A 14,099-nucleotide genomic window follows, 5' to 3' on the forward strand; every position below is an offset into this window, starting at 1 on the left:
ATTCATGCAAGTTCTTAAACAGCCCACTCACATATTAATAATGCTGAGAACTGGAGAGGGAAAGAAAGAGAGAAGGCAAGAGAAAGGACTCTTTCCAGATGATCACTTTCCAGTAGTGTCAACGTGCAGTGGATTCCTACTTAGTACGCTAACTGCAGTCTTCTTCCTTGAAAGTTGCACTTTTCAATGTTTTCCAGTTACATATGATGTAGTTTGGGAAATATCGTTACTAACTTTCCCCCGTCAATGTATATTTGTTGCTCTTGCAATTGCCACCTGAAATGAGGTTCTGTCATAGAAAAGTTTTACTGTTATGACACAACACACAAAGACACACACTACTTACACACGCTCTAGCGGTGTCTTCGCTTGCTATAGCTCACTGGTTCTTAACCTTGGGTTACTCAGGAGTTTTGGACTGCAACTCCCAGAAGCCTTCACCACCAGCTGTCCTGACTGGGGTTTCTGGGAGTTGCAGTTCAAAAGCATCCGAGTAACAAAGGTTAAGAACCACTGCTATAGCTACAGCAAAAGCAAGTATTTCATAAGAAGAGCCCTCCTGGATGAGACTATCTATATGTGTCTAGTCCACAGGGCGGCTCTGTGTCTTTTTGTTACCTAGAGCAGATGGCAAAATGTTGATTTCCTCCATTTATTGCTGGACAAAAAGATGACTATACTAGACAGTGGAATCTTAGCACAGCGCTGCACCATTGCACCTGAGGGCCATAGCCTAGCATAGAAGGTTCGAGGAAAGGGATGTGACACAGACTTCCAACATCTTCCACTACTTGCCAGGGCCTCTGTATCATCCATTCAAGATGGCTGCCTCTCTCTGCCTAAGGACTGGGCTAGCCCTGCTAGTCCAGCTTCCTGTCTTCCACGGCTGGCCATCCAGATGGTTCTAAAATGCCCCAAAGCAGGCCATGAAGATGTTAGTCTTCTTCTTTTACTCTGAAGTTGTTGAGGTTGCTCATGTGGTCCAGTCAGTGCTGATTCCTGCTCTCCAAATATCTGCATGCCATCTGCTGGTTTGTTTTAGGAGAGGGCAAAGTGTGGCCTTTGAAATGTTGAACTGCATCTGCCATTAGCCTTAACCATCTTAGCCAATCATGAGGAGTGCTGGGAATTATAGTGCAACTTCATCTGGAGGGGCGCATTTTGCCGCCTTGTTCATTTATTTTTCAAAACACTTACATCCTGCACGTCTAGTGTTTTCACGCCACTCAGAATGGTTAACAGCAATTGAAACTAGTCATAAAATATACATTAATATTCCATACAATGTGACACAATTACAAAACAATAAAGGTTAATGGAGTACAATTAGCAGCACTTAAACTCACATAATAAATCCCTATCTAATTTGCCATACAGCCAAATCTTGTAAGAGATGGTGCCAATCTAGTCTGCAGTGTAGCTACTGGGACGTTCCTTCCACTTGCCCCCATGAACAACACCTCTCCTGCAGTTTGATTCAGTAAAAAGTAAGACCTTCTACTTCAAACATGAAGGCAGAGCTGGCTGGTGCAAGAGGTGGTCCTAAAGGTGGCCTAGGCCTAAGATATGGGGATGTCTTCAAATTCCTGAATATGTTTACTAGGTTATAATAGCTGATTTGGACTGACAAAGTGAAAATGGGCCTAAAAACCTATTAGGAAGAGTCTTTGACACATGCAAAAGAGACTGTTTAAAGCACAAAAAACAGAAAGGTGAAAGACGATAGATCCAAAAGACATGAAAACAGAAGAGTCACAAGAATGCATGAATGAGAAGGACAAGAAAAGGAAGAAAGAGCCATGATGATTAAAGAAGGATTGTTTAAAGAAACTGATGTGTATGTTCATTCTATAAAAGAAAGGCACCATATTGATCCCTCAGAATGAAACAAAATCTGAAATCCACAGGTGGTCAATACTTTTAAGACATTCAAAAAACATGCAAGATTTTAAGTTCTCCAAAGTCTTCATCAGACATGGTGGTTAAAAAAACAACAGTGGACCAAGGGTGAGGATGGGGAATGGCTGGATGTTTTAAACTACAAAGGTCTGTATTTTAGTCTGTGAGTAGAGGCTTGATGATTCAGACACTTATGCAAGTACTGTACTGTGATTGCATGACCTCTCCCAAAGCTCTGATGGAACAAAACAACATGGTGGCTCCCTTTCTATCTCTGTTATCATCTCTCTTCGTGCATGGCGCTTTAGGGACTACAAGAAGCTTCACTAAGGAACATGGAGGAATTGTAACGAAGTCCAGTGAAACAGAGAGAAACGAGTTGATGCGAAATGCAAATAAATCATTGGATGTGAGACACCGGGGAACAAATAAGTTGAAAGCATACTATCGGAAGGATAATAGATGTTAAGAGATCCTTAAATGGCCTTGCAAGATGTTGATGTATTCAGCATTTCTACTGCTAGCCCTCCAAGAAAGGAAGGTACGCAGTTTGCATCCGTACACAGCCCTCCCTTCCCAGTTGCCCTGCCCTGTGTGAGACATTTTGGTTTGGCTGCAGCACCAGCACCTGTCTCTAGAATATTGCCAGATCTTCCAGATCCCTCTCTTGGGTTGTTCTGCAGCTGCACCCCCAACGGGTTTCTTGTTTCAAAGTAAATACAGCAGGTGGATCCTGCACATACCCTTTCCCACCATTACTACTGGTTGTAGTCTCAAGGGGAAAGCTTGTTACTGAACAGACTGCCGGGGTTTACAGATGTATTTCACTTTGGCCAGTTCCAACATTTCCTCAGCATGTTTATTTATTTAATCTCACACCCCACACCATTTCCAGACCACTGAAGGCCTACAAATTGGACTCAAATGTAGATGTTATCACAGGAACAATCAAATCACATTTTTAGCAAAGATATTTTTAACCTAGAGCTTTCATATCCTTAAAGGTTGTTAGCTCTATGATCATAAGAGAATCATTCAGGTAAACAGGAAAACAGTGAGATGACCTCAATATCTGTGTGAGGAAAACATACGTAAGGTCCATTGATTCAATTAGTCAGAAATCCATTTGAAGCTGCAACATGGCAACATCAAGGGACTGGAATGAAATCTTGCATGGGCCTTACTGTAGAAATATAAAGTTGCTCGCTGAATCCCTGAGAGATGTAATATAAAGTATCCACTTAAACAGGTACACAGAAAGGGTGAGGAAGCTAGTGTAGTCAATTATCCTAAAATTCTAGACTAGTTTTTAAAAAATCGCCAGGAAGGACATGGGGGCTCTCGAGGGTATTTCAGACTTTAGGGCATATGGATCATGAGACAAAAAGATTCAGTGCTGTACAGTGGTTCATTCTGTTGACTCATGTCATGGACTAAACAGAGGAGACACCACACTCTGAAACAGTGGGAACAGGAACACACACACACCCTCCCTTGGTCCCTGAGCCATCCATGCTTGTTAAGAGTTTGGGACTAGAACTGAAATGACCCAGGTCCTACTCATAAAGCTCATCAGATAACCTTCATCTAGCTACCAATTTAGCCTAAACTTAGTTTATTGTGAAACTAAAACTGAACTAAAAGATCATGCACGTCACCTTTAGTTCCTGGGAGGAATGATGGAATATGTTATGTAATAAATTAAATTAATACTCAAGGCAAGGAGCAGCTGAAATTACTTTTGTTTAAGCCGCATAGGAGACAACAAATCAACTGACAGATCATTCTGCTCATTCACAGATTGCAGTTCATCACTGTAATAATCAACTACAGCTTTCTGCTAAACATAGCAAAAGTAAGCATATTTATATATTCATTTACTGCAAAGAATCTTTTCTTTGGAGCCCCTCTTTTATAAATAATTGTAATGTTTTTGCCTCGTCATCTTGATTAAAGACTATGCTTCAATCTACATTTAAATTGAAATGGTTTTCAAAATACTCAAAGAGTTCTGATTACATTCTCTTTTTTTCTAATCATAATTGCAAATTGAAAGGTCTTGTGGCACAGGAATGCAGGTCCATGCTTCGTTATTAAAACAAGACCAAGTGCATCGGAATATTTTTTTAAATGGCTGATACTCTGAACCATTTGGTTGCAGTAGCATGTAGTTAGACTGGGTTACACCAATACAAAGTATATCACTGGATTGATTTCCAGGTAAGGTCACTTCTGCGCTGTGGTTTAACCTGTGTAATATGACTTTAGCGACCATGATTCCATCCTGTGGAATCCTGGGACTTGTAGTCTGGTGAAGGGCACTGCTACTAGAGTTCTAATCCTATGTAGTTCAGGTGAATGAATGAATGGTCTTAAGCAGGGAAGCTTCAGAAGCCCACTAAACCACAGACCCCAGGATTCCTTACAATGGAGACATAACATGTAAAGTAGTATAAAACTGCTGCTAACTGTGTAGCATAGATCAACACGTGAGTGCAATAGTTAGTTATAACTCCAGTAATAAATTACTTACCCATTGTAACTTTTATTTTCAATGCTGGAATCCGGCAAAAGGAATGCCATACTGCCCAACTTTCAGCAGCGCCAAAAAGAAGGATACCTGTACCTTATGAAGAATTGCATATGGATGTTTACAACAGCTCTCTGGAAAGTTACAGATCTTCCTTTTAGTTGTCTAGTTGTTTTCCAAATAATTAACTGGAATGACCCAAGTCAGTGTTTACTGTTCAGTGCCTGTCTGAACAGAACTGTCCCCAGCTAAGCATCAAAGATCTCAGATTGGCTGTTACTGAAGGTGTGGCAACTCAGCCAAGACATACCCCTATTCTCTGGCCTCACATCACAGTGCTTAGGAAACAGAAAGTCCAGGGCTGGTTAACCTTCCGTGACTGATGCACTTAACTCTTTGACCGCAATCCCCCACTTGCACTTTGGCACCTCTCCTTTCTGGGAGCTGCTGCCTCTTTAACTGACACAGCTGCCTCGGCTTGAAAACGTGTCTATGTTACACGTGAGAAAAATATAAACAAATGTACAGAGACCATCGGATGACATTGGTTGGGCAAGCCTCAGTTGCCAAAGGCTGAGCTTCATACAAACGCTGAGTTAGTTTTTAACTCACCTTGGTTTCCATCTTGTGCACAAACAAAAATCAAGGCCCCAAAAACGAACTTTCAGTCATAGGTGTTTTGAGGGAACTGCTACCAAAACAAACAACAGGAGAGGTTCGTAGAATGTTGTCGCATTCTTCATAGTGAATTGAGGTTATGCTACCAGGCGCTTTCTCAAGTATTACCCTCCACCAGCACTAACATTAGAATTGCCTTAGGACCCTAAAACAACTTGTCTGGTGCAGTTTCTTTTCCCTTAGCACCAGAGTAAAAGCTGTTTTTAGGAAATAATTTAGAGGAGCGTTGTCTTCTGAGGCTAGAAATTCATACTAGAGATAGCTCATACTGTAGCTGGAAGAGGGAGTACTTAGCAAATGTGAATGAAGAGGCCTTTCTCTCGATCCCACCACCTTCACAGGTGCGTTTGGTGGAGAAACGGGAGAGGCTGGCCCCATCTTTGCTGTCCTTTGACAAGCAGACCAAGATCTTTCTCTTCAGGCAAGCTTTCCCTTAATGACTGGCTGCCTTCGAATGCGCTTTTGGTGTTGCTTTTGTTTGCCACATTTTAGTGTGGTATTTGTATACTTATTGTTTTTAGCTTTGAGGACTGACTTTTAATGGTGTAAGCCACCTTGGATCCTTTTGAAGGAGGAAGGTGGGGTAAAAATACTTTCAATAAATAAAAAAACAAAACAAAATAATGTACAAATCACCTTGCTTTCTGCAACATTACTGGGCTTTTAGCTCAAGTTACAGACTACTTCTACTGTGTGTTTCTAGCCCGAGTCAAATGGAAAACAGCCCACTTGGCCCCCTAGTATCTTGGGAACAGTCATAAAATATACATTTTACATAAATAAATAAGATAGTTGATGGAAGAGACAGTGCCTAAAGCCTTGGATATTCCTTTTCATAATAAAAAAAATTACACAGGAACCATAACATTAATTTAACACAACAAATCTGAAGGGGATCCAAAGGCAAGGTGGTAAGATTCACCAATCAAAACAGTACAGCCACCTCTTGCTTTGGCATAATCACTTGTGAATTCACCCAGTACAAAGAATGCAATAATTCAACTGTCCGATGCTATACTCATCCTGCTTCTCTGAGTGATAGAAAATGCCACAGCGACATTGCCTTCTAAAGGTACAGCACTTTATTACTTTCCCTTAGAAGGAGGTCACTTGAGCTTATTCATGCTTTATAAAACTTTTAATGGATGACATAGAAGGAGCCTCCCCTAAGAGTGAGAAAGCACAGTGAGTACACCGGGGGGTCCCTGGGCAACGAGGGCCGATCCTTCACTTCCAGAAATGGTGCACAGCAATTGTGCAATGTTCTGATACAAAGGAGAAGAAAGAAAGTTTTGATTTCACATAGGTAGAAGCAGACAGAGCATAAATATTTGAAGAGACAGCCAATTCCATTGTTCTACCATTAGTTCTCCAGAAAGGTTGAAGCAGCTTCCCTGAATCTTAATAGTTTACCAGACTCAAAACTCAGCTTCTTGTCTCTGTGTCTCTCTCAGGACCCAAACTGTACCTTACAAATAACTCACAATTGGAAGAATTCCTTAAGTCCTGGAAAATGTGTGGTGGTCACAGCTATAGCTTTCCCCCATCTCCTCTGCTGTTTGCAAATTAACTTTCTTTTTGGGAATGGTCATTGGGAGTTAAGCACAGAACTTGTTTGCCAGCAGGAGTGTTCAGTCATGAAAATCTGTCTAAATCATGTCTTTGGACCATCACAGGATTTGAGCTTCTAATGATGAGCCTCTCTGTAACATTATTTGAGCCTCAGTCTTTCCTGGTTCCACTTGCGAACTCCTGTCTGTCTGCTTTGTTTCTATGACACATACTCAGATCACATAATTATGAGATGGTAAAAACTGAAGAGTCGTAATTTTTCCTGGAAACACATTACTAATAATCTCCCAGCTTGTAGCACTCCTTTGTCAGGTCAAAGACTCTGGCGTGATATTGCTTCTGAAGAACCTATAGTGGCAGGCTTATTCACGGGCATTCTATCCTTAAGCACAGTCTAAATTCTCCTCTCAATTTCTCTCTTACTTTGATCCTGAAGGGGGAGAAAAGCCTGCTACAGACATACATTAAGAAATCCCCAAGAATGGAATAATGATTTTGACTTATGGCAATGTTTCCCATGATTTTTTTTTTACGTACAGAGTACTCAGAAATGGTTTGCCATTCCTTTCTTCTGGGGGGTGCTTAAGTCTATGCAGCTTGCCCAAGGCTACACAGGTTGGTTCTTCTCCCGAGAGGAATGGTGCGCAGTCAAATCCCCAACCTCTGGCTCTGCAGCCAGAAAAACTCACTGAGCTATTCAGTGAAGAAATGGTATAGAACCTGCCTAATACAGAATTTAAGTTATCTATGCCTATGCGGAAGCAGAATTGTGTAATCAAGATTCATCAGACACAGGTTAATACCTTAACCTGGTCTGGCCCAAGATATTTGCTTCTGCGTGTGCAATAGCAAAGGGCACCATTGCCATTCCCAAAGCCAAGGTGGATAATACTTCAATCCCAGCCACATTATTTTCGTATCTGAGGCGAATAAATCCCACAAACCTCTCTTCCTATTACTGGAGAAGTGCAATACAGTGGACCCTTGACTTACAGACGGCTCGACTTACAGACTTTTTGAGTTACAGACTTCTCTGGCCGCAAAATTTAGGTTTGACTTGCAGCCTGAGATTTGACTTACAGACCAGGAAAAAACCAAAATGGAACAAAAACGGCCTGTTACGGGATTAATCGGTTTTCAATGCACTGTAGGTCAATGGAGACTTGACTTACAGACTTTTTGACTTGAGAACCGCCTTCCAATACGGATTACGTTCTCAAGTCAAGACCCCACTGTAATGGCAACTACAAAAACAAGTTGCTGCCCTTTCACAACATACTTTGCCCAATGATCAGGGCCAGCCCTATCATTAGGTGCACAGAGGCAGTTGCCGCAGGTGGTGAAGCTCTGAAAGTGGGAAATGTGTCCCTGTCTCTCTTTTCCCTCACGCTGCCAGACTGTGTCAGAAACAAAGAAGCATGAGACTTCTGAATTTCTGGGACTTGCAGTCCCAGAATTTGTCTAGCTTCTCCCAGTCAGAATTCTGAGACCTAAAGAGGAGAAACCAGAATGCAAAAGAGAAGCTTCCCTATCTCCCTTTTTTAGCCTCAGTCCATGTGCTTCACTTGGGAGGAAGACCCTTCATTCCCGGTGCTCCCTTGAGGTCCATATCCAGTTCTAACTGTTGCTTCCTGTCCTACATATAGATTTCTCAGGTGATAGATACTATTAGTGCTATAGTTATATATAATTTAGTTATATATAATTTAGTTATATATAATTTTTAAAAAATTTTAGCTAGTTAAAAACATTTAAACATTTAGGGTTTTTTTTAAAGCTATAAATAGTGTAGTTATAGCACTGCACTAAACTAGGAGAAAACATATTTTAATTTTTTAAAAAAAAACACCACAGTTAACATCTTTATCAGTGTGAGCAGAACGCAGGCAAAGCAAGTAGGCGTTATTTCCGTGCCGCACCACACTTTGTGCATCACCAATGATGTCACAGAGATTTATCAAACAGTCATCTCAAAGGACTGGACTGGGCAACCACACAAACCAAAAGCAAGACAAAATAATGCAACTAGAAATGCTACAAAAAGAAAAAAAAAAGAGCTAACTCTGCTGGCTGAACAAAATATACCACATCCTTATGCCAAAAGATCAGGTCTCCTTTCAAGGAGTACTGACAGCATGTAGTGGACATAATCATTATAGAAAGGAACAGTGAGAAACATGGCACAAACAATCGGGAAAAATACCTGTCTAGTTGCTCCCTTAGTTTATCAGATGACTCAATTTGCTGGTCATATTCTGAGTTCCAACATGTATTTTGCCAAACTGCTGACCCCTCAAGGAATCTAGCACTGAGCACTGGGACTACAGAATCACTAATGCAATATCACTGCAATTCACATGATCCAGACCAGTATTCCCTCCAATTGTCGTCCCCGTCGGAGCCTTGTGCATCTGTGCATAAGGGATGAGGTTTCTTCCAAGACCCAGAAGTAAGAAGGAATCAACTGCATGATGCCATTGGAGCCCTGCGTGCCTGCGTGCACCTTAGAGGGAATATTGATCCAGACTAATGCAGTCCCTCTATGTAGGTCAAATGTCCAAGGGTCAATAACGTTTGTGCCTGAGGTCAGGATCCCCAGCCCTGTTGTGGTCCTAGCTCCAAAAGGAAGTTGCTCACCACCACTTTCCATTCCTGGACTTTGTTGAAACTTGAAATATGTTCTGGCTAGTGTTTACAATTTGCATAGCATAAAATTAACATTTGGTTTGTTGACTTAACAGTTTAATGGTCAACTTTTTTTTTGAAAGGAATTTTGCACACAGAAAACTGATGCTCGGGGGGGGGGGGGAGAACCCCAGATTGTAACTGAATTCCAGAAAGAATGTATGCTATACTTTATGGAGGATTATAGATGGGAAAAGTCAGCAACACTGGAGTGCACGGAAAGATAATGCAAACTATTTAACTTGACAAGTGAAAGAAGCATAATATTATCTTCTAAAAAGTCAGAACTGCTATGATCTGTGACAGCCCTTTAAAGGCAAGATAGAGTACAACAAACTAGCAAAACACCATGAAACTGGAAGGAAATTAAAGTGCTGTAAATGAAAAAGAACAGCTAGTTATTTCATGTTGCTGGCTCTCTTAGCTGTGCTTATCTCCCTATCAGCTTCCTAAGACTCCACAGTGCAGATCCGTGTAGTCAGGCTTTTCCCCCATGCCTTTCTTCTCTTTAATGGATCTTTCTGCTCATAATTGCTTTTTAAGATTTAGTTTTAACTTTGCTTTTATTTTTAGTCCCTATGACTCATGTGGGTAAACAATGCATAAATGGAGTAATGCTATGATGCATTTAATTAAAACTCTGCACTCCCCCCTCCCCCCAGGACTTGCGCCAGCTGTCAGGCACTGAGGTGCGAATGATGGGCTGCTGGGAGGGTAGGCCCATCACCTGCAGGTTTGTTTGTTTAGAATAGGTTTACCCCGCTTTGCTTCCTTAAAAGGACAGCAAAAGAGTGAGATCAGAGGGTGTTGTGCCTTTGAAAGGGGATAAAGTGAAGTCAAGGACCTTCTTGCTGGTTGGAGAGAAGGAAAGGAAGTGATTGTCTCTCACTGATAATCCGCTTATCTTTATTAGCTGTTGGCAGATGATGGACCTCTAGCAGGAGAGATGCAGTTTAACACGGAGGGAGGATAAAGATGGGAGGGGGAATCAGGGAGTGGCCATTATAACTTCTGCAAGGAGGCCCCGTAGGAAAGAGGAGAACAACAGAGTGTTGAATATTTCCAAGCTACCTTCGGTCGTGGTCATTTGCATGTCTCTTCTTTTAAATGATAATGCCTTCTCCACACTGTGATGCTTTTTAGTTTCCAGTCTTGTTCTCAACCCTGGCCATAAACACACATTCAATTACAGCTTGGTAACTGTATTTATTTATATTCAACCTCCATTGTTCTCTTGAGAATCTCATTTATTGGAATTTATTCGAACTATTAAAATAGGGGCATCCCCCCCCCCACATATATATATATAGTGTATGCGTATGGTTCAAGTAGGCAAAGTAAATGGTAGCCTTATCCAAGCCAGAGGAATAACTATTCCTATCTGATGTTTAGGGTTTAAGCAACCAGAGTTATGTGTTATATGACAGCTGCTTTTGAGGCCCAAATCTAAGGGTTTGGTCAGATGGAGAAGCAGACTGCATTTTGAACCACTCGTGGAGCAGTCTGGTATGATCTGTTTCCCAGTGATCAGATCAGGTTAGGGATTCTGATTAGACATACAGTAAAGGTAAAGGTTCCCCTTGACATTTTTAGTCCAGTCGTGTCCGACTATAGGGGGCGGTGCTCATCCTGTTTTCAAGCCATAGAGCGAGCGCTTTGTCCGAAGACAGTTTCCGTTTTCACGTGGCCAGCGTGACTAGGGAACCCCATTTTACCTTCCCACCGAGGTGGTAACTATTTATCTACTCGCATTTTCATGCTTTCGAACCACTAGGTTGGCAGCAGCTGGGACAAGCGACGGGAGCTCACTCCATCGCGTGGATTGATCTTATGACTGCTGGTGTTCTGACCCTGCAGCACACAAAGGCTTCTGCGGTTTAGCCCACAGCGCCACCACGGGACTAATATAAAACGGAGTCAGGATATTTGTTAAATGTCCCTGATTCACAAGATATTCATTCTTTCATATTCTCGGGGTCCAGACATCCCAACAAATATGAAGCAATGAATATAAACTTTTTATATTCGTCCCTTTGTTCCTTATCTGCTTATGCCCCCCACTGATCAGCTGTTTCTCGGCATAAGCAGAGAGGGGGGTTCCCTTCAGGCAGCTTGCTAAAGGCTGCCTAAAGAAAATCCCACCCCCACCCCTTTCCTCCTCTTCCTACCCCCACTACATAAAAAAGGAGGGAAGGGATCAAAGATGGATCAAAGGGATCCCCCCCCAGCCCACAGCTGCGGGATGGCTTTGGTTCCTGCTTTCCCTCTTGCTATGCCCCACAGGCATTTTGGCACTTCATCCTCATCTCTAATTCTGATGCCTGAACATCTCCCCAAGAGCACCACAGAACTTTACAGATCTCTAGGAAAAAAATCAGAAGCTCAAGTTTGTCAGAGCTACCATTTATCCCCATTAAGGGTTAATTCCAGAATGAAAGTAGGCAATCATTTCCAATCATCTCAGAATTCATCTGAGTATCAAGTTATGTCTTTTCATTGTTGCAATAATTCCAAGCAACATCAGCTTGTCTAATTCTACTAGTTTTATTTCTACGTTGCTTCTGTGTTTCATAAACTGAAAACTATTCCAAAGTTGTTGTAAAACATCCAAATGTCTTACAGCTATGAGAAAACTGTAGGCACAAATACTTAAAATGCATGAAAACTAAACTTAAATTGCAGGCAAATGCTTGTTAGAATTGAGTCCAAAATAAATTCAAAATATCTGTCTCTCCAGGTGCTTGTAACACAGAATCTGACGAGCTGCAACTATGACAAAAATATCATTGTTTTGACTAACATTTTGCAAATCTTGGAGGAATAAAAGCTTCTTGTACCAGGGTCTTGGAACACCAGAATACTAGAAAACCAGAATATTGTAATACCAAAGTATTAGAACTACAAAGAGTGCAAATTATATGTGCTCTCCACCTCCATATTTACACTGTAACATAAACATGTTCAGCTGTCAGGAATGTTACGGTACAGTGACCTTGCTCAGCAGGAAAGCTGGCTAATTGTTTTGCAATTACTATACTAAACAAATGTTCAAACCTCACCTCTAAAAGCACTTTCATTTTCAGAGCTACTTCTTCTGTGCCTCCCCCCCCATCATTTCAACACTCTACACACACAAAATTTCACAAGTTAGCAATTACATGATGGAAGGAGAATGTGCTCCAGCTTGACCCCAATCAATGCCCAGGCTGGACCTTTTTCGTCCGCTTGTAGGTCTTCTACTTTTTGCGGTCAGTCTAGAGCAACTCCCTGACAAACAGAAGGGTCACTTGAAGAGAGATTGCTTCCTGCAAAGCAACCTTTTCTGGTGCAATTGAGTATGCACCTTTCCTGCCATCTGATTGCACCCTAAGTCCTATTTGTTGTTCCCGAAATATAAACAATGTGTGCCTTATACTCTTTACCATTTGTTTTGACTTATAAACCTGCCTTGAAGAGGTTGCTGTCCTAAACAAAGATCTGAGGAGAAGGTGGTGAAAAATACTGAGAAACATGGTCTATTGTGGGAAAGGGAAACTGCAAAGCTTCAATCTGCCTGGAGCTTCTCGCATTGCAACCTTCCAGTACTTGGGAGGTCATGCAGTGAAATGGGACCTTGTTTATTTATTTATTTAAAATATTTTAACCCCACCTTTCTCCTCAAAAGGACTCCAGGCCGCAGTGTTTTATCTGGAACACGAATACTTGTTCGCACAATGGCAGGGTTCTGGATGACTGAAAGCTCCCCACACTGGGGCAAATGGGAAACATTTGCATCTGCCCCACTTTGCTTTGGTAACTCCCTCTTACCTTACACTCCTAGAATGCAGCTCTCAAAACTCTGCCTGGATTGCCATGTGATTCCTGGGCCTTGAAGAGGTCCCCATCCCTCTTCTATAGTTTTAAAGTAATTCCTTAGAGCAGGGGTTCCCAATTTTTTTTTGACTCATGGCTTCCTTGACTCACTGACCACTGGCCACAACTCCCCGGTACAGTAGGACTGCCATATCCATGGAATCAGTACCTGTGGTTTCACTTATCAGCTGCCTGAAAAAAAAAAGATAAAAAAGATAAACAGAGGAATATACCTTCCCAAGGTGCATTACAAGGTCTGGCCATTAAATGAAACCAGAGACTATGCTATAAACAGGTGGCTTAATGAAAATGCACTCAGCCTAACTTCTCCAAGGGAAGGAGCTTCCGGGTAAAATGCAAAGCCACTTTTTTCAGTGGGAGGGAGGGAGGGAGGCAGGGAAGGCTTCCTTCCAACAGGAGAAAAGGCCAGTTCTTTGTCAAGACTCAGCCAAAATTCCCTCTCTGCACCATTCACGGACACCAGAGAAACTGCAAATACGTAAGTGTTGTATAGTACTTGGGATGAGTGGGTGGGGCGAAGGGGGGAGCGAAGGATTGCAGCGGCCCCCAACCTTTTAGGACTGTGGACTGGTTGGTGGGTGTGGGCTTTGTGCGCCGGGGGGTGGGGGCACCCCCGTGCGCACAGGTGGGTGTGTCATGCTCATGGGTGGGCATGTCGCGCTTTGCGGAGGGGTGTGTCATGTGCGTGCACATGCGGACAAGCACAACATGCCCACTGTGCGTGTGTGCGGGGTGCCAGAGATCCGTGTCCCAGTTCAAGGAAGCCCACGGACCGGCACCAGGCCGCAGACCAGGGGTTGGGGACCCCGGGATTAGAGGCTTCCATGACACCCCTGGGTGGATTTCCTGGTGCCCCATGGAG

At 42.4% G+C, this 14,099-nt stretch overlaps 1 protein-coding gene across 6 annotated transcripts in view; it reads right to left on the bottom strand.

The window, feature by feature from the left end:
• The window catches only part of UPP2 (uridine phosphorylase 2), a 30,219-nt gene extending 21,016 nt beyond the window's left edge, over nucleotides 1-9,203 (bottom strand). The window contains exons 1-2 of one of the 6 annotated variants that reach the window (XM_072982851.2): nucleotides 8,883-9,198; nucleotides 4,433-5,120 (exon numbers count right to left, since the gene is read on the bottom strand). Coding sequence is in view for 3 of the 6 variants with exons in the window: in XM_078376314.1 (XP_078232440.1) it covers nucleotides 4,433-4,482 (50 nt within the window). In the remaining 3 variants the exon portion in view is untranslated. Of the gene's footprint in view, nucleotides 1-4,432; nucleotides 5,121-8,882 lie in introns of all 6 variants that reach the window. The other 5 variants (XM_072982858.2, XM_078376314.1, XM_020801164.3 and 2 more) reach the window with 5 other exon arrangements.
• Nucleotides 9,204-14,099: the final 4,896 nt, after the last annotated feature.

This window comes from Pogona vitticeps, chromosome 1 (assembly GCF_051106095.1).
Source record: "Pogona vitticeps strain Pit_001003342236 chromosome 1, PviZW2.1, whole genome shotgun sequence".
Taxonomy (NCBI): Eukaryota; Metazoa; Chordata; class Lepidosauria; order Squamata; family Agamidae; genus Pogona; species Pogona vitticeps.